A 20,428-nucleotide genomic window follows, 5' to 3' on the forward strand; every position below is an offset into this window, starting at 1 on the left:
TCAGGACAAATTGCACAACAAGTTTTGGGGTCCACTTTCTTCTCTTACCCTTGGGAAAATAAAAAATTGGGGGCAAAAAGATCATTTTTGTGAAAAAATATGATTTTGTATTTTTACGGCTCTGCATTATAAACTTCTGTGAAGCACTTGTTGGGTCAAAGTGCTCACCACACATCTAGATAAGTTCCTTAAGGGGTCTACTTTCCAAAATGGTGTCACTTGTGGGGGGTTTCAATGTTTAGGCACATCAGGGGCTCTCCAAATGCAACATAGCGTCCCATCTCAATTCCAGTCAATTTTGCATTGAAAAGTCAAATGGCTCTCCTTCGCTTCCGAGCTCTGTCATGTGCCCAAACAGGGGTTTACCCCCACATATGGGGTATCGGCGCACTCAGGACAAATTGTACAACAACTTTTGGGGTCCATTTTCTCCTGTTACCCTTGGTAAAATAAAACAAATTGGAGCTGAACTAAATTTTGTGTGAAAAAAAGTTAAATGTTCATTTTTATTTACACCTGAAGGGTTAATAAACTCCTTAAATGTGGTTTTGAGCACCATGAGGGGTGCAGTTTTTAGAATGGTGTCACACTTGGGTATTTTCTATCATATAGACCCCTCAAAATGACTTCAAATGAGATGTGGTCCCTAAAAAAAAATGGTGTTGTAAAAATGAGAAATTGCTGGTCAACTTTTAACCCTTATAACTCCCTAAGAAAAAAAATTTTGGTTCCAAAATTGTGCTGATGTAAAGTAGACATGTGGGAAATGTTACTTATTAAGTATTTTGCGTGACATATCTCTGTGATTTAAGGGCATAAAAATTCAAAGTTGGAAAATTGTGAAGTTTTCAAATTTTTTGCCAAATTTCCGTTTTTTTCACAAATAAACACAAGTTATATCAAATAAATTTTACCACTAACATGAAGTACAATATGTCACGAGAAAACAATGTCAGAATCGCCAAGATCCGTTGAAGCGTTCCAGAGTTATAACCTCATAAAAGGACAGTGGTCAGAATTGTAAAAATTGGCCCGGTCATCAACGTGCAAACCACCCTCGGGGCTTAAGGGGTTAATGACAAAAAAAGAAAAAACACATTTTGTACCAAAGTCCCCTGTGCTTTAGCTGCAAAAATTGTATTGTGGTGCTTAAAGGCAACCTGTCACCCCCAAAATCGAGGGCGAGCTAAGCCCACCAGCATCAGGGGCTTATCTCCAGCATTCTGTAATGCATTCTGAAATACTGTAGATAAGCCCCCGATGTATCCTAAAAAATGAGAAAAAGAGGTTATATTATACTCACCCAGGGACAGTCCCAGTTCTGTCCGATGGGCATCGCAGTCCGGAGCCTCCTATCTTCATCAGATGACGTCCTCTTCGTGTCTTCACGCTGCGGCTCCAGGACAAAGTACTGCAGTGTGCAGGCCTCTCTGACCTTTCCCGGCGCCTGCGCACCACAGCGTGAAGACAAGAAGAGGAAGTCATCCTATCAAGATGGGAGGCCCAGGACCGGACCGCCAGCTTGAGTATAATATAACCTATAACCAATTTTAGGATGCGGGGGAGACAGAGGGAGAGCGGGGGAGACAGAGGGAGAGCGGATCGAGAAAAAGGGATTTTTTTTTTTTATTTTTTTTTTTTTTTTAGTAATTATACTCATCTATCTGACATTATCAGACGCCCACAGTGTCATCCCTTTGGGTCCTCACATGGATTGTGGGGGCACCGCCATTCCACTTGGTGAAGAGAAGTCCAGTGATGAAATGACATCTGCAGGGAGGTCACTGCTCTGGGGGGCACAGGATGGGGAAAAGTCACAATACCTAGAATAAAACAGAAAAAAAATCATGCAGAAAACTGGATACAAGTAGTGGCTGACACCAGTGGCCACCGGGCTAATACTGACCAGCACAGAGTGCGAGGGGAGAATAAAGCCAGGGATCTGGAGACATTGTTGTAAAGCTGTTTTGCTCCTAGAGGTCATAGGTCAGTCATCAACCTGACAGCAGGTGTCCCCAATAATATTAATGAGAACACATTTTATGTATTTAAAAAAAAAAAAAAAAAAAGCGGGACCGACCCCTCACCACCAGGCAGAGATTCTCATGCTAAGTAATATCAATCCCTCAGATCTCCATCATCATTCATCCCCTCCCCTGTTCGCACCCACACACAGCACTATACATCCCTGCACCCCCCACCGCAAGTGACATAACACACTGACCTCCACATCACGTGACATCAGCCCCCCACACCACACAGACCCATGCGAGTAACATCAGCCCCATTCTGCAGGTAGACCCCCCTGCACGCAGATCCCCCCCACACAAGCAACATGACCCCCTTCCCACTGAGATCCCCAGCATGCAGTCACCCTTCCCCAGGCAGGCCCCTCCAGCACGCAGTCCCATGCAAACAACATCTCCCCCTTCTTCCCAGGCAGATACCCCCCCAGCATGCACATGCAGCCCCATGCAAGCAGCATCGCCCCATTCTCCCCAGGCAGCCCCATGCAAGCAGCATCACCCCATTCTCCCCAGGCAGCCCCATGCAAGCAGCATCGCCCCATTCTCCCCAGGCAGACCCATGCAAGCAGCATCGCCCCATTCTCCCCAGGCAGCCCCATGTAAGCAACATCGCCCCATTCTCCCCAGACAGCCCCATGCAAGCAACATCGCCCCATTCTCCAAAGGCAGCCCCATGCAAGCAACATCGCCCCATTTTCCCCAGGCAGCCCCATGCAAGCAACATCGCCCCATTCTCCCCAGGCAGCCCCATGCAAGCAACATCACCCCATTCTCCCCAGGCAGCCCCATGCAAGCAACATCGCCCCATTCTCCCCAGGCAGACTCCCACTTACCTGATTGTGACTTTGGAAAATGACCCCAAATCTTGCACAAAATCCAACCATGACACACAGCCTCCTCCTGTCTGCTCTGCTCTATGGAGGAAGAGGCAAATCCTGCACAAAACATTCCAAAAACAAATCCTGCACGAAATCCCGCCATGACATCCACAGCTTCCTCGTGTCTGCTCTGTCTGTTCTATGGAGGAAGAGGCGCCGCCCCTTCCGGTCACATGGGCAGAGGTCCTTTAGCCGACTTGGATTTAGCCTCTACCTTACCATAACTTAGACGTCGGCCGCTACCGTGCTGCTCTGCGGGTGGAGGTCGGTGCTGGAGGCTCCATTATTCTCTATGTAGAGTGCGGCTCTGTGGGTGGAGGTCGGTGCTGGAGGCTCCATTATTCTCTATGTGGAGGTCGGTGCTGGAGGCTCCATTATTCTCTATGTGGAGTGCAGCTCTGCGGGTGGAGGTCGGTGCTGGAGGCTCCATTATTCTCTATGTGGAGTGCGGCTCTGCGGGTGGAGGTCGGTGCTGGAGGCTCCATTATTCTCTATGTGGAGTGCGGCTCTGCGGGTGGAGGTCGGTGCTGGAGGCCCCATTATTCTCTATGTGGAGTGTGGCTCTGCGGGTGGAGGTCGGTACTGGAGGCTCCATTATTCTCTATGTGGAGTGCGGCTCTGCGGGTGGAGGTCGGTGCTGGAGGCTCCATTATTCTCTATGTGGAGTGCGGCTCTGCGGGTGGAGGTCGGTGCTGGAGGCTCCATTATTCTATATGTGGAGTGCGGCTCTGCGGGTGGAGGTCGGTGCTGGAGGCCGCATTATTCTCTATGTGGAGTGCGGCTCTGCGGGTGGAGGTCGGTGATGGAGGCCCCATTATTCTCTATGTGGAGGTCGGTGCTGGAGGCTCCATTATTCTCTATGAGGAGTGCGGCTCTGCGGGTGGAGGTCGGTGCTGGAGGCTCCATTATTCTCTATGTGGAGTGCGGCTCTGCGGGTGGAGGTCGGTGCTGGAGGCTCCATTATTCTCTATGTGGAGGTCGGTGCTGGAGGCTCCATTATTCTCTATGAGGAGTGCGGCTCTGCGGGTGGAGGTCGGTGCTGGAGGCTCCATTATTCTCTATGTGGAGTGCGGCTCTGCGGGTGGAGGTCGGTGCTGGAGGCCGCATTATTCTCTATGTGGAGTGCGGCTCTGCGGGTGGAGGTCGGTGCTGGAGGCTCCATTATTCTCTATGTGGTGTGCAGCTCTGCGGGTGGAGGTCGGTGCTGGAGGCTCCATTATTCTCTATGTGGTGTGCGGCTCTGCGGGTGGAGGTCGGTGCTGGAGGCTCCATTATTCTCTATGTGGAGGTCGGTGCTGGAGGCTCCATTATTCTCTATGAGGAGTGCGGCTCTGCGGGTGGAGGTCGGTGCTGGAGGCTCCATTATTCTCTATGTGGAGTGCAGCTCTGCGGGTGGAGGTCGGTGCTGGAGGCTCCATTATTCTCTATGTGGTGTGCAGCTCTGCGGGTGGAGGTCGGTGCTGGAGGCTCCATTATTCTCTATGTGGAGTGCGGCTCTGCGGGTGGAGGTCGGTGCTGGAGGCTCCATTATTCTCTATGTGGAGTGCGGCTCTGCGGGTGGAGGTCGGTGCTGGAGGCCCCATTATTCTCTATGTGGAGTGCGGCTCTGCGGGTGGAGGTCGGTGATGGAGGCCCCATTATTCTCTATGTGGAGGTCGGTGCTGGAGGCTCCATTATTCTCTATGAGGAGTGCGGCTCTGCGGGTGGAGGTCGGTGCTGGAGGCTCCATTATTCTCTATGTGGTGTGCAGCTCTGCGGGTGGAGGTTGGTGCTGGAGGCTCCATTATTCTCTATGTGGAGTGCGGCTCTGCGGGTGGAGGTCGGTGCTGGAGGCTCCATTATTCTCTATGTGGAGTGCGGCTCTGCGGGTGGAGGTCGGTGCTGGTGGCCCCATTATTCTCTATGTGGAGTGCGGCTCTGCGGGTGGAGGTCGGTGATGGAGGCCCCATTATTCTCTATGTGGAGGTCGGTGCTGGAGGCTCCATTATTCTCTATGAGGAGTGCGGCTCTGCGGGTGGAGGTCGGTGCTGGAGGCTCCATTATTCTCTATGTGGAGTGCGGCTCTGCGGGTGGAGGTCGGTGCTGGAGGCTCCATTATTCTCTATGTGGAGGTCGGTGCTGGAGGCTCCATTATTCTCTATGAGGAGTGCGGCTCTGCGGGTGGAGGTCGGTGCTGGAGGCTCCATTATTCTCTATGTGGAGTGCGGCTCTGCGGGTGGAGGTCGGTGCTGGAGGCCGCATTATTCTCTATGTGGAGTGCGGCTCTGCGGGTGGAGGTCGGTGCTGGAGGCTCCATTATTCTCTATGTGGTGTGCAGCTCTGCGGGTGGAGGTCGGTGCTGGAGGCTCCATTATTCTCTATGAGGAGTGCGGCTCTGCGGGTGGAGGTCGGTGCTGGAGGCTCCATTATTCTCTATGTGGAGGTCGGTGCTGGAGGCTCCATTATTCTCTATGAGGAGTGCGGCTCTGCGGGTGGAGGTCGGTGCTGGAGGCTCCATTATTCTCTATGTGGAGTGCAGCTCTGCGGGTGGAGGTCGGTGCTGGAGGCTCCATTATTCTCTATGTGGTGTGCAGCTCTGCGGGTGGAGGTCGGTGCTGGAGGCTCCATTATTCTCTATGTGGAGTGCGGCTCTGCGGGTGGAGGTCGGTGCTGGAGGCTCCATTATTCTCTATGTGGAGTGCGGCTCTGCGGGTGGAGGTCGGTGCTGGAGGCCCCATTATTCTCTATGTGGAGTGCGGCTCTGCGGGTGGAGGTCGGTGCTGGAGGCTCCATTATTCTCTATGTGGAGTGCGGCTCTGCGGGTGGAGGTCGGTGCTGGAGACCCCATTATTCTCTATGTGGAGGTCGGTGCTGGAGGCTCCATTATTCTCTATGTGGAGTGCGGGTGGAGGTCGGTGCTGGAGGCTCCATTATTCTCTATGTGGAGTGCGGCTCTGCGGGTGGAGGTCGGTGCTGGAGGCTCCATTATTCTATATGTGGAGTGCGGCTCTGCGGGTGGAGGTCGGTGCTGGAGGCCGCATTATTCTCTATGTGGAGTGCGGCTCTGCGGGTGGAGGTCGGTGATGGAGGCCCCATTATTCTCTATGTGGAGGTCGGTGCTGGAGGCTCCATTATTCTCTATGAGGAGTGCGGCTCTGCGGGTGGAGGTCGGTGCTGGAGGCTCCATTATTCTCTATGTGGAGTGCGGCTCTGCGGGTGGAGGTCGGTGCTGGAGGCTCCATTATTCTCTATGTGGAGGTCGGTGCTGGAGGCTCCATTATTCTCTATGAGGAGTGCGGCTCTGCGGGTGGAGGTCGGTGCTGGAGGCTCCATTATTCTCTATGTGGAGTGCGGCTCTGCGGGTGGAGGTCGGTGCTGGAGGCCGCATTATTCTCTATGTGGAGTGCGGCTCTGCGGGTGGAGGTCGGTGCTGGAGGCTCCATTATTCTCTATGTGGTGTGCAGCTCTGCGGGTGGAGGTCGGTGCTGGAGGCTCCATTATTCTCTATGAGGAGTGCGGCTCTGCGGGTGGAGGTCGGTGCTGGAGGCTCCATTATTCTCTATGTGGAGTGCAGCTCTGCGGGTGGAGGTCGGTGCTGGAGGCTCCATTATTCTCTATGTGGAGTGCGGCTCTGCGGGTGGAGGTCGGTGCTGGAGGCTCCATTATTCTCTATGTGGAGTGCGGCTCTGCGGGTGGAGGTCGGTGCTGGAGGCCCCATTATTCTCTATGTGGAGTGTGGCTCTGCGGGTGGAGGTCGGTACTGGAGACCCCATTATTCTCTATGTGGAGGTCGGTGCTGGAGGCTCCATTATTCTCTATGTGGAGTGCGGCTCTGCGGGTGGAGGTCGGTGCTGGAGGCTCCATTATTCTCTATGTGGAGTGCGGCTCTGCGGGTGGAGGTCGGTGCTGGAGGCCCCATTATTCTCTATGTGGAGTGTGGCTCTGCGGGTGGAGGTCGGTACTGGAGACCCCATTATTCTCTATGTGGAGGTCGGTGCTGGAGGCTCCATTATTCTCTATGTGGAGTGCGGCTCTGCGGGTGGAGGTCGGTGCTGGAGGCTCCATTATTCTCTATGTGGAGTGCGGCTCTGCGGGTGGAGGTCGGTGCTGGAGGCTCCATTATTCTATATGTGGAGTGCGGCTCTGCGGGTGGAGGTCGGTGCTGGAGGCCGCATTATTCTCTATGTGGAGTGCGGCTCTGCGGGTGGAGGTCGGTGATGGAGGCCCCATTATTCTCTATGTGGAGGTCGGTGCTGGAGGCTCCATTATTCTCTATGAGGAGTGCGGCTCTGCGGGTGGAGGTCGGTGCTGGAGGCTCCATTATTCTCTATCTGGAGTGCGGCTCTGCGGGTGGAGGTCGGTGCTGGAGGCTCCATTATTCTCTATGTGGAGGTCGGTGCTGGAGGCTCCATTATTCTCTATGAGGAGTGCGGCTCTGCGGGTGGAGGTCGGTGCTGGAGGCTCCATTATTCTCTATGTGGAGTGCGGCTCTGCGGGTGGAGGTCGGTGCTGGAGGCCGCATTATTCTCTATGTGGAGTGCGGCTCTGCGGGTGGAGGTCGGTGCTGGAGGCTCCATTATTCTCTATGTGGTGTGCAGCTCTGCGGGTGGAGGTCGGTGCTGGAGGCTCCATTATTCTCTATGAGGAGTGCGGCTCTGCGGGTGGAGGTCGGTGCTGGAGGCTCCATTATTCTCTATGTGGAGTGCGGCTCTGCGGGTGGAGGTCGGTGCTGGAGGCTCCATTATTCTCTATGTGGAGGTCGGTGCTGGAGGCTCCATTATTCTCTATGAGGAGTGCGGCTCTGCGGGTGGAGGTCGGTGCTGGAGGCTCCATTATTCTCTATGTGGAGTGCGGCTCTGCGGGTGGAGGTCGGTGCTGGAGGCTCCATTATTCTCTATGTAGAGTGCGGCTCTGCGGGTGGAGGTCGGTGCTGGAGGCTCCATTATTCTCTATGTGGAGGTCGGTGCTGGAGGCTCCATTATTCTCTATGAGGAGTGCGGCTCTGCGGGTGGAGGTCGGTGCTGGAGGCTCCATTATTCTCTATGTGGAGTGCAGCTCTGCGGGTGGAGGTCGGTGCTGGAGGCTCCATTATTCTCTATGTGGAGTGCGGCTCTGCGGGTGGAGGTCGGTGCTGGAGGCTCCATTATTCTCTATGTGGAGTGCGGCTCTGCGGGTGGAGGTCGGTGCTGGAGGCCCCATTATTCTCTATGTGGAGTGTGGCTCTGCGGGTGGAGGTCGGTACTGGAGACCCCATTATTCTCTATGTGGAGGTCGGTGCTGGAGGCTCCATTATTCTCTATGTGGAGTGCGGCTCTGCGGGTGGAGGTCGGTGCTGGAGGCTCCATTATTCTCTATGTGGAGTGCGGCTCTGCGGGTGGAGGTCGGTGCTGGAGGCCCCATTATTCTCTATGTGGAGTGTGGCTCTGCGGGTGGAGGTCGGTACTGGAGACCCCATTATTCTCTATGTGGAGGTCGGTGCTGGAGGCTCCATTATTCTCTATGTGGAGTGCGGCTCTGCGGGTGGAGGTCGGTGCTGGAGGCTCCATTATTCTCTATGTGGAGTGCGGCTCTGCGGGTGGAGGTCGGTGCTGGAGGCTCCATTATTCTATATGTGGAGTGCGGCTCTGCGGGTGGAGGTCGGTGCTGGAGGCCGCATTATTCTCTATGTGGAGTGCGGCTCTGCGGGTGGAGGTCGGTGATGGAGGCTCCATTATTCTCTATGAGGAGTGCGGCTCTGCGGGTGGAGGTCGGTGCTGGAGGCTCCATTATTCTCTATGTGGAGTGCGGCTCTGCGGGTGGAGGTCGGTGCTGGAGGCCGCATTATTCTCTATGTGGAGTGCGGCTCTGCGGGTGGAGGTCGGTGCTGGAGGCTCCATTATTCTCTATGTGGAGGTCGGTGCTGGAGGCTCCATTATTCTCTATGAGGAGTGCGGCTCTGCGGGTGGAGGTCGGTGCTGGAGGCTCCATTATTCTCTATGTGGAGTGCGGCTCTGCGGGTGGAGGTCGGTGCTGGAGGCCGCATTATTCTCTATGTGGAGTGCGGCTCTGCGGGTGGAGGTCGGTGCTGGAGGCTCCATTATTCTCTATGTGGTGTGCAGCTCTGCGGGTGGAGGTCGGTGCTGGAGGCTCCATTATTCTCTATGAGGAGTGCGGCTCTGCGGGTGGAGGTCGGTGCTGGAGGCTCCATTATTCTCTATGTGGAGGTCGGTGCTGGAGGCTCCATTATTCTCTATGAGGAGTGCGGCTCTGCGGGTGGAGGTCGGTGCTGGAGGCTCCATTATTCTCTATGTGGAGGTCGGTGCTGGAGGCTCCATTATTCTCTATGAGGAGTGCGGCTCTGCGGGTGGAGGTCGGTGCTGGAGGCTCCATTATTCTCTATGTGGAGTGCAGCTCTGCGGGTGGAGGTCGGTGCTGGAGGCTCCATTATTCTCTATGTGGTGTGCAGCTCTGCGGGTGGAGGTCGGTGCTGGAGGCTCCATTATTCTCTATGTGGAGTGCGGCTCTGCGGGTGGAGGTCGGTGCTGGAGGCTCCATTATTCTCTATGTGGAGTGCGGCTCTGCGGGTGGAGGTCGGTGCTGGAGGCCCCATTATTCTCTATGTGGAGTGCGGCTCTGCGGGTGGAGGTCGGTGCTGGAGGCTCCATTATTCTCTATGTGGAGTGCGGCTCTGCGGGTGGAGGTCGGTGCTGGAGACCCCATTATTCTCTATGTGGAGGTCGGTGCTGGAGGCTCCATTATTCTCTATGTGGAGTGCGGCTCTGCGGGTGGAGGTCGGTGCTGGAGGCTCCATTATTCTCTATGTGGAGTGCGGCTCTGCGGGTGGAGGTCGGTGCTGGAGGCTCCATTATTCTATATGTGGAGTGCGGCTCTGCGGGTGGAGGTCGGTGCTGGAGGCCGCATTATTCTCTATGTGGAGTGCGGCTCTGCGGGTGGAGGTCGGTGATGGAGGCCCCATTATTCTCTATGTGGAGGTCGGTGCTGGAGGCTCCATTATTCTCTATGAGGAGTGCGGCTCTGCGGGTGGAGGTCGGTGCTGGAGGCTCCATTATTCTCTATGTGGAGTGCGGCTCTGCGGGTGGAGGTCGGTGCTGGAGGCTCCATTATTCTCTATGTGGAGGTCGGTGCTGGAGGCTCCATTATTCTCTATGAGGAGTGCGGCTCTGCGGGTGGAGGTCGGTGCTGGAGGCTCCATTATTCTCTATGTGGAGTGCGGCTCTGCGGGTGGAGGTCGGTGCTGGAGGCCGCATTATTCTCTATGTGGTGTGCAGCTCTGCGGGTGGAGGTCGGTGCTGGAGGCTCCATTATTCTCTATGAGGAGTGCGGCTCTGCGGGTGGAGGTCGGTGCTGGAGGCTCCATTATTCTCTATGTGGAGGTCGGTGCTGGAGGCTCCATTATTCTCTATGAGGAGTGCGGCTCTGCGGGTGGAGGTCGGTGCTGGAGGCTCCATTATTCTCTATGTGGAGTGCAGCTCTGCGGGTGGAGGTCGGTGCTGGAGGCTCCATTATTCTCTATGTGGTGTGCAGCTCTGCGGGTGGAGGTCGGTGCTGGAGGCTCCATTATTCTCTATGTGGAGTGCGGCTCTGCGGGTGGAGGTCGGTGCTGGAGGCTCCATTATTCTCTATGTGGAGTGCGGGTGGAGGTCGGTGCTGGAGGCCCCATTATTCTCTATGTGGAGTGCGGCTCTGCGGGTGGAGGTCGGTGCTGGAGGCTCCATTATTCTCTATGTGGAGTGCGGCTCTGCGGGTGGAGGTCGGTGCTGGAGACCCCATTATTCTCTATGTGGAGGTCGGTGCTGGAGGCTCCATTATTCTCTATGTGGAGTGCGGCTCTGCGGGTGGAGGTCGGTGCTGGAGGCTCCATTATTCTCTATGTGGAGTGCGGCTCTGCGGGTGGAGGTCGGTGCTGGAGGCTCCATTATTCTATATGTGGAGTGCGGCTCTGCGGGTGGAGGTCGGTGCTGGAGGCCGCATTATTCTCTATGTGGAGTGCGGCTCTGCGGGTGGAGGTCGGTGCTGGAGGCTCCATTATTCTCTATGTGGTGTGCAGCTCTGCGGGTGGAGGTCGGTGATGGAGGCCCCATTATTCTCTATGTGGAGGTCGGTGCTGGAGGCTCCATTATTCTCTATGAGGAGTGCGGCTCTGCGGGTGGAGGTCGGTGCTGGAGGCTCCATTATTCTCTATGTGGCGGTCGGTGCTGGAGGCTCCATTATTCTCTATGAGGAGTGCGGCTCTGCGGGTGGAGGTCGGTGCTGGAGGCTCCATTATTCTCTATGTGGTGTGCAGCTCTGCGGGTGGAGGTCGGTGCTGGAGGCCCCATTATTCTCTATGTGGAGGTCGGTGCTGGAGGCTCCATTATTCTCTATGAGGAGTGCGGCTCTGCGGGTGGAGGTCGGTGCTGGAGGCTCCATTATTCTCTATGTGGAGGTCGGTGCTGGAGGCTCCATTATTCTCTATGAGGAGTGCGGCTCTGCGGGTGGAGGTCGGTGCTGGAGGCTCCATTATTCTCTATGTGGAGTGCAGCTCTGCGGGTGGAGGTCGGTGCTGGAGGCTCCATTATTCTCTATGTGGTGTGCAGCTCTGCGGGTGGAGGTCGGTGCTGGAGGCTCCATTATTCTCTATGTGGAGTGCGGCTCTGCGGGTGGAGGTCGGTGCTGGAGGCTCCATTATTCTCTATGTGGAGTGCGGCTCTGCGGGTGGAGGTCGGTGCTGGAGGCCCCATTATTCTCTATGTGGAGTGCGGCTCTGCGGGTGGAGGTCGGTGCTGGAGGCTCCATTATTCTCTATGTGGAGTGCGGCTCTGCGGGTGGAGGTCGGTGCTGGAGACCCCATTATTCTCTATGTGGAGGTCGGTGCTGGAGGCTCCATTATTCTCTATGTGGAGTGCGGCTCTGCGGGTGGAGGTCGGTGCTGGAGGCTCCATTATTCTTTGTGTAGTGCGGCTCTGCGGGTGGAGGTCGGTGCTGGAGGCTCCATTATTCTCTATGTGGAGTGCGGCTCTGCGGGTGGAGGTCGGTGCTGGAGGCCGCATTATTCTCTATGTGGAGTGCGGCTCTGCGGGTGGAGGTCGGTGCTGGAGGCTCCATTATTCTCTATGTGGAGTGCGGCTCTGTGGGTGGAGGTCGGTGCTGGAGGCTCCATTATTCTCTATGTGGAGTGCGGGTGGAGGTCGGTGCTGGAGGCTCCATTATTCTCTTTGTGGAGTGCGGCTCTGCGGGTGGAGGTCGGTGCTGGAGGCTCCATTATTCTCTATGTGGAGTGCGGCTCTGCGGGTGGAGGTCGGTGCTGGAGGCTCCATTATTCTCTATGTGGAGTGCGGCTCTGCGGGTGAAGGTCGGTGCTGGAGGCTCCATTATTCTCTATGTGGTGTGCAGCTCTGCGGGTGGAGGTCGGTGCTGGAGGCTCCATTATTCTCTATGTGGTGTGCAGCTCTGCGGGTGGAGGTCGGTGCTGGAGGCTCCATTATTCTCTATGTGGAGGTCGGTGCTGGAGGCTCCATTATTCTCTATGAGGAGTGCGGCTCTGCGGGTGGAGGTCGGTGCTGGAGGCTCCATTATTCTCTATGTGGAGTGCGGCTCTGCGGGTGGAGGTCGGTGCTGGAGGCTCCATTATTCTTTGTGTAGTGCGGCTCAGCGGGTGGAGGTCGGTGCTGGAGGCTCCATTATTCTCTATGTGGAGTGCAGCTCTGCGGGTGGAGGTCGGTGCTGGAGGCTCCATTATTCTCTATGTGGAGTGCGGCTCTGCGGGTGGAGGTCGGTGCTGGAGGCCCCATTATTCTCTATGTGGAGTGCGGCTCTGCGGGTGGAGGTCGGTGCTGGAGGCTCCATTATTCTCTATGTGGAGTGCGGCTCTGCGGGTGGAGGTCGGTGCTGGAGACCCCATTATTCTCTATGTGGAGGTCGGTGCTGGAGGCTCCATTATTCTCTATGTGGAGTGCGGCTCTGCGGGTGGAGGTCGGTGCTGGAGGCTCCATTATTCTCTATGTGGAGTGCGGCTCTGCGGGTGGAGGTCGGTGCTGGAGGCTCCATTATTCTTTGTGTAGTGCGGCTCTGCGGGTGGAGGTCGGTGCTGGAGGCTCCATTATTCTCTATGTGGAGTGCGGCTCTGCGGGTGGAGGTCGGTGCTGGAGGCCGCATTATTCTCTATGTGGAGTGCGGCTCTGCGGGTGGAGGTCGGTGCTGGAGGCTCCATTATTCTCTATGTGGAGTGCGGCTCTGCGGGTGAAGGTCGGTGCTGGAGGCTCCATTATTCTCTATGTGGTGTGCAGCTCTGCGGGTGGAGGTCGGTGCTGGAGGCTCCATTATTCTCTATGTGGTGTGCAGCTCTGTGGGTGGAGGTCGGTGCTGGAGGCTCCATTATTCTCTATGTGGAGGTCGGTGCTGGAGGCTCCATTATTCTCTATGAGGAGTGCGGCTCTGCGGGTGGAGGTCGGTGCTGGAGGCTCCATTATTCTCTATGTGGAGTGCAGCTCTGCGGGTGGAGGTCGGTGCTGGAGGCTCCATTATTCTCTATGTGGAGGTCGGTGCTGGAGGCTCCATTATTCTCTATGTGGAGTGCGGCTCAGCGGGTGGAGGTCGGTGCTGGAGGCTCCATTATTCTCTATGTGGAGTGCGGCTCTGCGGGTGGAGGTCGGTGCTGGAGGCTCCATTATTCTTTGTGTAGTGCGGCTCTGCGGGTGGAGGTCGGTGCTGGAGGCTCCATTATTCTCTTTGTGTAGTGCGGCTCTGCGGGTGGAGGTCGGTGCTGGAGGCTCCATTATTCTCTATGTGGAGTGCGGCTCTGCGGGTGGAGGTCGGTGCTGGAGGCTCCATTATTCTCTATGTGGAGTGCGGCTCTGCGGGTGGAGGTCGGTGCTGGAGGCTCCATTATTCTCTATGTGGAGTGCGGCTCTGCGGGTGGAGGTCGGTGCTGGAGGCCGCATTATTCTCTATGTGGAGTGCGGCTCTGCGGGTGGAGGTCGGTGCTGGAGGCTCCTTTATTCTCTATGTGGAGTGCGGGTGGAGGTCGGTGCTGGAGGCTCCATTATTCTCTATGTGGAGTGCGGCTCTGTGGGTGGAGGTCGGTGCTGGAGGCTCCATTATTCTCTATGTGGTGTGCAGCTCTGCGGGTGGAGGTCGGTGCTGGAGGCTCCATTATTCTTTATGTGGTGTGCAGCTCTGCGGGTGGAGGTCGGTGCTGGAGGCTCCATTATTCTCTATGTGGAGGTCGGTGCTGGAGGCTCCATTATTCTTTATGAGGAGTGCGGCTCTGCGGGTGGAGGTCGGTGCTGGAGGCTCCATTATTCTCTATGTGGAGTGCAGCTCTGCGGGTGGAGGTCGGTGCTGGAGGCTCCATTATTCTCTATGTGGTGTGCAGCTCTGCGGGTGGAGGTCGGTGCTGGAGGCTCCATTATTCTCTATGTGGAGTGCGGCTCTGCGGGTGGAGGTCGGTGCTGGAGGCTCCATTATTCTCTATGTGGAGTGCAGCTCTGCGGGTGGAGGTCGGTGCTGGAGGCTCCATTATTCTCTATGTGGAGTGCGGCTCTGCGGGTGGAGGTCGGTGCTGGAGGCCCCATTATTCTCTATGTGGAGTGCGGCTCTGCGGGTGGAGGTCGGTGCTGGAGGCTCCATTATTCTCTATGTGGAGTGCGGCTCTGCGGGTGGAGGTCGGTGCTGGAGACCCCATTATTCTCTATGTGGAGGTCGGTGCTGGAGGCTCCATTATTCTCTATGTGGAGTTCGGCTCTGCGGGTGGAGGTCGGTGCTGGAGGCTCCATTATTCTTTGTGTAGTGCGGCTCTGCGGGTGGAGGTCGGTGCTGGAGGCTCCATTATTCTCTATGTGGAGTGCGGCTCTGCGGGTGGAGGTCGGTGCTGGAGGCCGCATTATTCTCTATGTGGAGTGCGGCTCTGCGGGTGGAGGTCGGTGCTGGAGACCCCATTATTCTCTATGTGGAGGTCGGTGCTGGAGGCTCCATTATTCTCTATGTGGAGTGCGGCTCTGCGGGTGGAGGTCGGTGCTGGAGGCTCCATTATTCTCTATGTGGAGTGCGGGTGGAGGTCGGTGCTGGAGGCTCCATTATTCTCTATGTGGAGTGCGGCTCTGCGGGTGGAGGTCGGTGCTGGAGGCTCCATTATTCTCTATGTGGAGGTCGGTGCTGGAGGCTCCATTATTCTCTATGTGGAGTGCGGCTCTGCGGGTGAAGGTCGGTGCTGGAGGCTCCATTATTCTCTATGTGGTGTGCAGCTCTGCGGGTGGAGGTCGGTGCTGGAGGCTCCATTATTCTCTATGTGGTGTGCAGCTCTGCGTGTGGAGGTCGGTGCTGGAGGCTCCATTATTCTCTATGAGGAGTGCGGCTCTGCGGGTGGAGGTCGGTGCTGGAGGCTCCATTATTCTCTATGTGGAGGTCGGTGCTGGAGGCTCCATTATTCTCTATGTGGAGTGCGGCTCTGCGGGTGGAGGTCGGTGCTGGAGGCTCCATTATTCTTTGTGTAGTGCGGCTCAGCGGGTGGAGGTCGGTGCTGGAGGCTCCATTATTCTCTATGTGGAGTGCGGCTCTGCGGGTGGAGGTCGGTGCTGGAGGCCCCATTATTCTCTATGTGGAGTGCGGCTCTGCGGGTGGAGGTCGGTGCTGGAGGCTCCATTATTCTCTATGTGGAGTGCGGCTCTGCGGGTGGAGGTCGGTGCTGGAGGCTCCATTATTCTCTATGTGGAGTGCGGCTCTGCGGGTGGAGGTCGGTGCTGGAGGCTCCATTATTCTCTATGTGGTGTGCAGCTCTGCGGGTGGAGGTCGGTGCTGGAGGCTCCATTATTCTCTATGTGGAGTGCGGCTCTGCGGGTGGAGGTCGGTGCTGGAGGCTCCATTATTCTCTATGTGGAGTGCGGCTCTGCGGGTGGAGGTCGGTGCTGGAGGCTCCATTATTCTCTATGTGGAGTGCGGCTCTGCGGGTGGAGGTCGGTGCTGGAGGCCCCATTATTCTCTATGTGGAGTGCGGCTCTGCGGGTGGAGGTCGGTGCTGGAGACCCCATTATTCTCTATGTGGAGGTCGGTGCTGGAGGCTCCATTATTCTCTATGTGGTGTGCAGCTCTGCGGGTGGAGGTCGGTGCTGGAGGCTCCATTATTCTCTATGTGGAGTGCGGCTCTGCGGGTGGAGGTCGGTGCTGGAGGCTCCATTATTCTTTGTGTAGTGCGGCTCTGCGGGTGGAGGTCGGTGCTGGAGGCTCCATTATTCTCTATGTGGAGTGCGGCTCTGCGGGTGGAGGTCGGTGCTGGAGGCTCCATTATTCTCTATGTGGAGTGCGGCTCTGCGGGTGGAGGTCGGTGCTGGAGGCTCCATTATTCTTTGTGTAGTGCGGCTCTGCGGGTGGAGGTCGGTGCTGGAGGCTCCATTATTCTCTATGTGGAGTGCGGCTCTGCGGGTGGAGGTCGGTGCTGGAGGCTCCATTATTCTCTATGTGTAGTGCTGCTCTGCGGGTGGAGGTCGGTGCTGGAGGCTCCATTATTCTCTATGTGGAGTGCGGCTCTGCGGGTGGAGGTCGGTGCTGGAGGCTCCATTATTCTCTATGTGGAGTGCGGCTCTGCGGGTGAAGGTCGGTGCTGGAGGCTCCATTATTCTCTATGTGGAGTGCGGCTCTGCGGGTGGAGGTCGGTGCTGGAGGCTCCATTATTCTTTGTGTAGTGCGGCTCTGCGGGTGGAGGTCGGTGCTGGAGACCCCATTATTCTCTATGTGGAGGTCGGTGCTGGAGGCCCCATTATTCTCTATGTGGAGTGCGGCTCTGCGGGTGGAGGTCGGTGCTGGAGGCTCCATTATTCTCTATGTGGAGTGCGGCTCTGCGGGTGGAGGTCGGTGCTGGAGGCTCCATTATTCTCTATGTGGAGTGCGGCTCTGCGGGTGGAGGTCGGTGCTGGAGGCTCCATTATTCTTTGTGTAGTGCGGCTCTGCGGGTGGAGGTCGGTGCTGGAGGCTCCATTATTCTCTATGTGGAGTGCGGCTCTGCGGGTGGAGGTCGGTGCTGGAGGCTCCATTATTCTCTATGTGGAGTGCGGCTCTGCGGGTGGAGGTCGGTGCTGGAGGCCCCATTATTCTCTATGTGGAGTGCGGCTCTGCGGGTGGAGGTCAGGGGCTCCATTATTCTCTGTGGTGTGCAGCTCTGCGGGTGGAGGTCGGTGCTGGAGGCTCCATTATTCTCTATGTGGAGTGCTGCTCTGCGGGTGGAGGTCGGTGCTGGAGGCTCCATTATTCTCTATGTGGAGTGCAGCTCTGCGGGTGGAGGTCGGTGCTGGAGGCTCCATTATTCTCTATGTGGAGTGCGGCTCTGCGGGTGGAGGTCGGTGCTGGAGGCCCCATTATTCTCTATGTGGAGTGCGGCTCTGCGGGTGGAGGTCGGTGCTGGAGGCTCCATTATTCTCTATGTGGAGTGCGGCTCTGCGGGTGGAGGTCGGTGCTGGAGACCCCATTATTCTCTATGTGGAGGTCGGTGCTGGAGGCTCCATTATTCTCTATGTGGAGTGCGGCTCTGCGGGTGGAGGTCGGTGCTGGAGGCTCCATTATTCTTTGTGTAGTGCGGCTCTGCGGGTGGAGGTCGGTGCTGGAGGCTCCATTATTCTCTATGTGGAGTGCGGCTCTGCGGGTGGAGGTCGGTGCTGGAGGCCGCATTATTCTCTATGTGGAGTGCGGCTCTGCGGGTGGAGGTCGGTGCTGGAGACCCCATTATTCTCTATGTGGAGGTCGGTGCTGGAGGCTCCATTATTCTCTATGTGGAGTGCGGCTCTGCGGGTGGAGGTCGGTGCTGGAGGCTCCATTATTCTCTATGTGGAGTGCGGGTGGAGGTCGGTGCTGGAGGCTCCATTATTCTCTATGTGGAGTGCGGCTCTGCGGGTGGAGGTCGGTGCTGGAGGCTCCATTATTCTCTATGTGGAGTGCGGCTCTGCGGGTGAAGGTCGGTGCTGGAGGCTCCATTATTCTCTATGTGGTGTGCAGCTCTGCGGGTGGAGGTCGGTGCTGGAGGCTCCATTATTCTCTATGTGGTGTGCAGCTCTGCGGGTGGAGGTCGGTGCTGGAGGCTCCATTATTCTCTATGTGGAGGTTGGCTCTGCGGGTGGAGGTCGGTGCTGAAGGCTCCATTATTCTCTATGTGGAGTGCAGCTCTGCGGGTGGAGGTCGGTGCTGGAGGCTCCATTATTCTCTATGTGGAGGTCGGTGCTGGAGGCTCCATTATTCTCTATGTGGAGTGCGGCTCTGCGGGTGGAGGTCGGTGCTGGAGGCTCCATTATTCTTTGTGTAGTGCGGCTCAGCGGGTGGAGGTCGGTGCTGGAGGCTCCATTATTCTCTATGTGGAGTGCGGCTCTGCGGGTGGAGGTCGGTGCTGGAGGCCCCATTATTCTCTATGTGGAGTGCGGCTCTGCGGGTGGAGGTCGGTGCTGGAGGCTCCATTATTCTCTATGTGGAGTGCGGCTCTGCGGGTGAAGGTCGGTGCTGGAGGCTCCATTATTCTCTATGTGGAGTGCGGCTCTGCGGGTGGAGGTCGGTGCTGGAGACCCCATTATTCTCTATGTGGAGGTCGGTGCTGGAGGCTCCATTATTCTCTATGTGGAGTGCGGCTCTGCGGGTGGAGGTCGGTGCTGGAGGCTCCATTATTCTCTATGTGGAGTGCGGCTCTGCGGGTGGAGGTCGGTGCTGGAGGCTCCATTATTCTCTATGTGGTGTGCAGCTCTGCGGGTGGAGGTCGGTGCTGGAGGCTCCATTATTCTCTATGTGGAGTGCGGCTCTGCGGGTGGAGGTCGGTGCTGGAGGCTCCATTATTCTCTATGTGGAGTGCGGCTCTGCGGGTGGAGGTCGGTGCTGGAGGCTCCATTATTCTCTATGTGGAGTGCGGCTCTGCGGGTGGAGGTCGGTGCTGGAGGCCCCATTATTCTCTATGTGGAGTGCGGCTCTGCGGGTGGAGGTCGGTGCTGGAGACCCCATTATTCTCTATGTGGAGGTCGGTGCTGGAGGCTCCATTATTCTCTATGTGGTGTGCAGCTCTGCGGGTGGAGGTCGGTGCTGGAGGCTCCATTATTCTCTATGTGGAGTGCGGCTCTGCGGGTGGAGGTCGGTGCTGGAGGCTCCATTATTCTCTATGTGGAGTGCGGCTCTGCGGGTGGAGGTCGGTGCTGGAGGCTCCATTATTCTCTATGTGGAGTGCGGCTCTGCGGGTGGAGGTCGGTGCTGGAGGCTCCATTATTCTTTGTGTAGTGCGGCTCTGCGGGTGGAGGTCGGTGCTGGAGGCTCCATTATTCTCTATGTGGAGTGCGGCTCTGCGGGTGGAGGTCGGTGCTGGAGGCTCCATTATTCTCTATGTGTAGTGCGGCTCTGCGGGTGGAGGTCGGTGCTGGAGGCTCCATTATTCTCTATGTGGAGTGCGGCTCTGCGGGTGGAGGTCGGTGCTGGAGGCTCCATTATTCTCTATGTGGAGTGCGGCTCTGAGGGTGAAGGTCGGTGCTGGAGGCTCCATTATTCTCTATGTGGAGTGCGGCTCTGCGGGTGGAGGTCGGTGCTGGAGGCTCCATTATTCTTTGTGTAGTGCGGCTCTGCGGGTGGAGGTCGGTGCTGGAGGCTCCGTTATTCTCTGCGTTATGGAAGATGAGTCTATGAGAGAAACATATTCAGCTGCCGACTCTGAGGAAGAAACTGCTTGTTGTCTGTGGCCTAAATATATAGGTTTTATTAGTAGATGTCAAAGAAGAAAACTAAATAGTGTAAAATAATAAATCTCCTCATATGTTTCCCTTATTATCTCCAGTAATTGTATTATTACACAGGATTTTTATGATATTACATCGGCTCATCTTCTTCTCATTCAGGTCTCGGATCTTCTCAGTGAAGATCCTTCCATAGAAGAGAATTTTCCTGATTTACCCATCAAGGATGAATATGGACAGAGACAAGATGGCGGAGAGGATATTACACCTCACCCTAGAGATCCTCTTCCGGCTTTCTGGAGAGGTGAGAGATTCTGATGACGTCACATTACCTCATTCTTATCTATGGGAATAACAGATGGACAGAACTGGAGAGGTGAGGACTCTGGAAATGTCTGTAGTGAGATTTATTAATGTGTCTCTCCATAACCAGGATTACATAGTAGTGAAGAAGACCTCTAGTGATCGCTGTCAGGACCCTGTGTCTGAGGGATGGGGAGGACCCCTGAGCCCAATCACGGGGCCTCCACCTCACCCCCTGATACATGAGGACATCAATGACCAGAAGATACTAGAACTCACCTACAAGATGATTGAGCTGCTGACTGGAGAGGTGACACTGCTGGGAATGCTGGGACATTATACAGTAACGCTATGAAGGGATCGGGGGGATGACGGTATCATTGTATGTGTCAGGTTCCTATAAGGTGTCAGGATGTCGCTGTCTATTTCTCCATGGAGGAGTGGGAGTATTTAGAAGGACACAGAGATCTGTACAAGAACGTCATGATGGAGGTTCCCCAGCCCCTCACATCACCAGGTAATAGACAGGACTAAATACACGGCCTATAATTATCTGTATGTAAAGAATGAATTCAGTCCCTGT

General features: G+C 56.3%; 1 protein-coding gene across 1 annotated transcript in view; it reads left to right on the forward strand.

Moving 5' to 3' along the window:
* The first annotated feature begins 19,391 nt into the window (after positions 1-19,391).
* The window catches only part of LOC143767672 (uncharacterized), a 65,563-nt gene continuing 64,526 nt past the window's right edge, over positions 19,392-20,428 (forward strand). The window contains exons 1-3 of the mRNA XM_077256148.1: positions 19,392-19,846; positions 19,976-20,155; positions 20,239-20,362. Coding sequence (XP_077112263.1) covers positions 19,769-19,846; positions 19,976-20,155; positions 20,239-20,362 — 382 coding nt within the window. The 5' untranslated portion in view covers positions 19,392-19,768. The remainder of the gene's footprint in view (positions 19,847-19,975; positions 20,156-20,238; positions 20,363-20,428) is intronic.

This window comes from Ranitomeya variabilis, chromosome 4 (genome assembly GCF_051348905.1).
Source record: "Ranitomeya variabilis isolate aRanVar5 chromosome 4, aRanVar5.hap1, whole genome shotgun sequence".
Classification (NCBI taxonomy): domain Eukaryota; kingdom Metazoa; phylum Chordata; class Amphibia; order Anura; family Dendrobatidae; genus Ranitomeya; species Ranitomeya variabilis.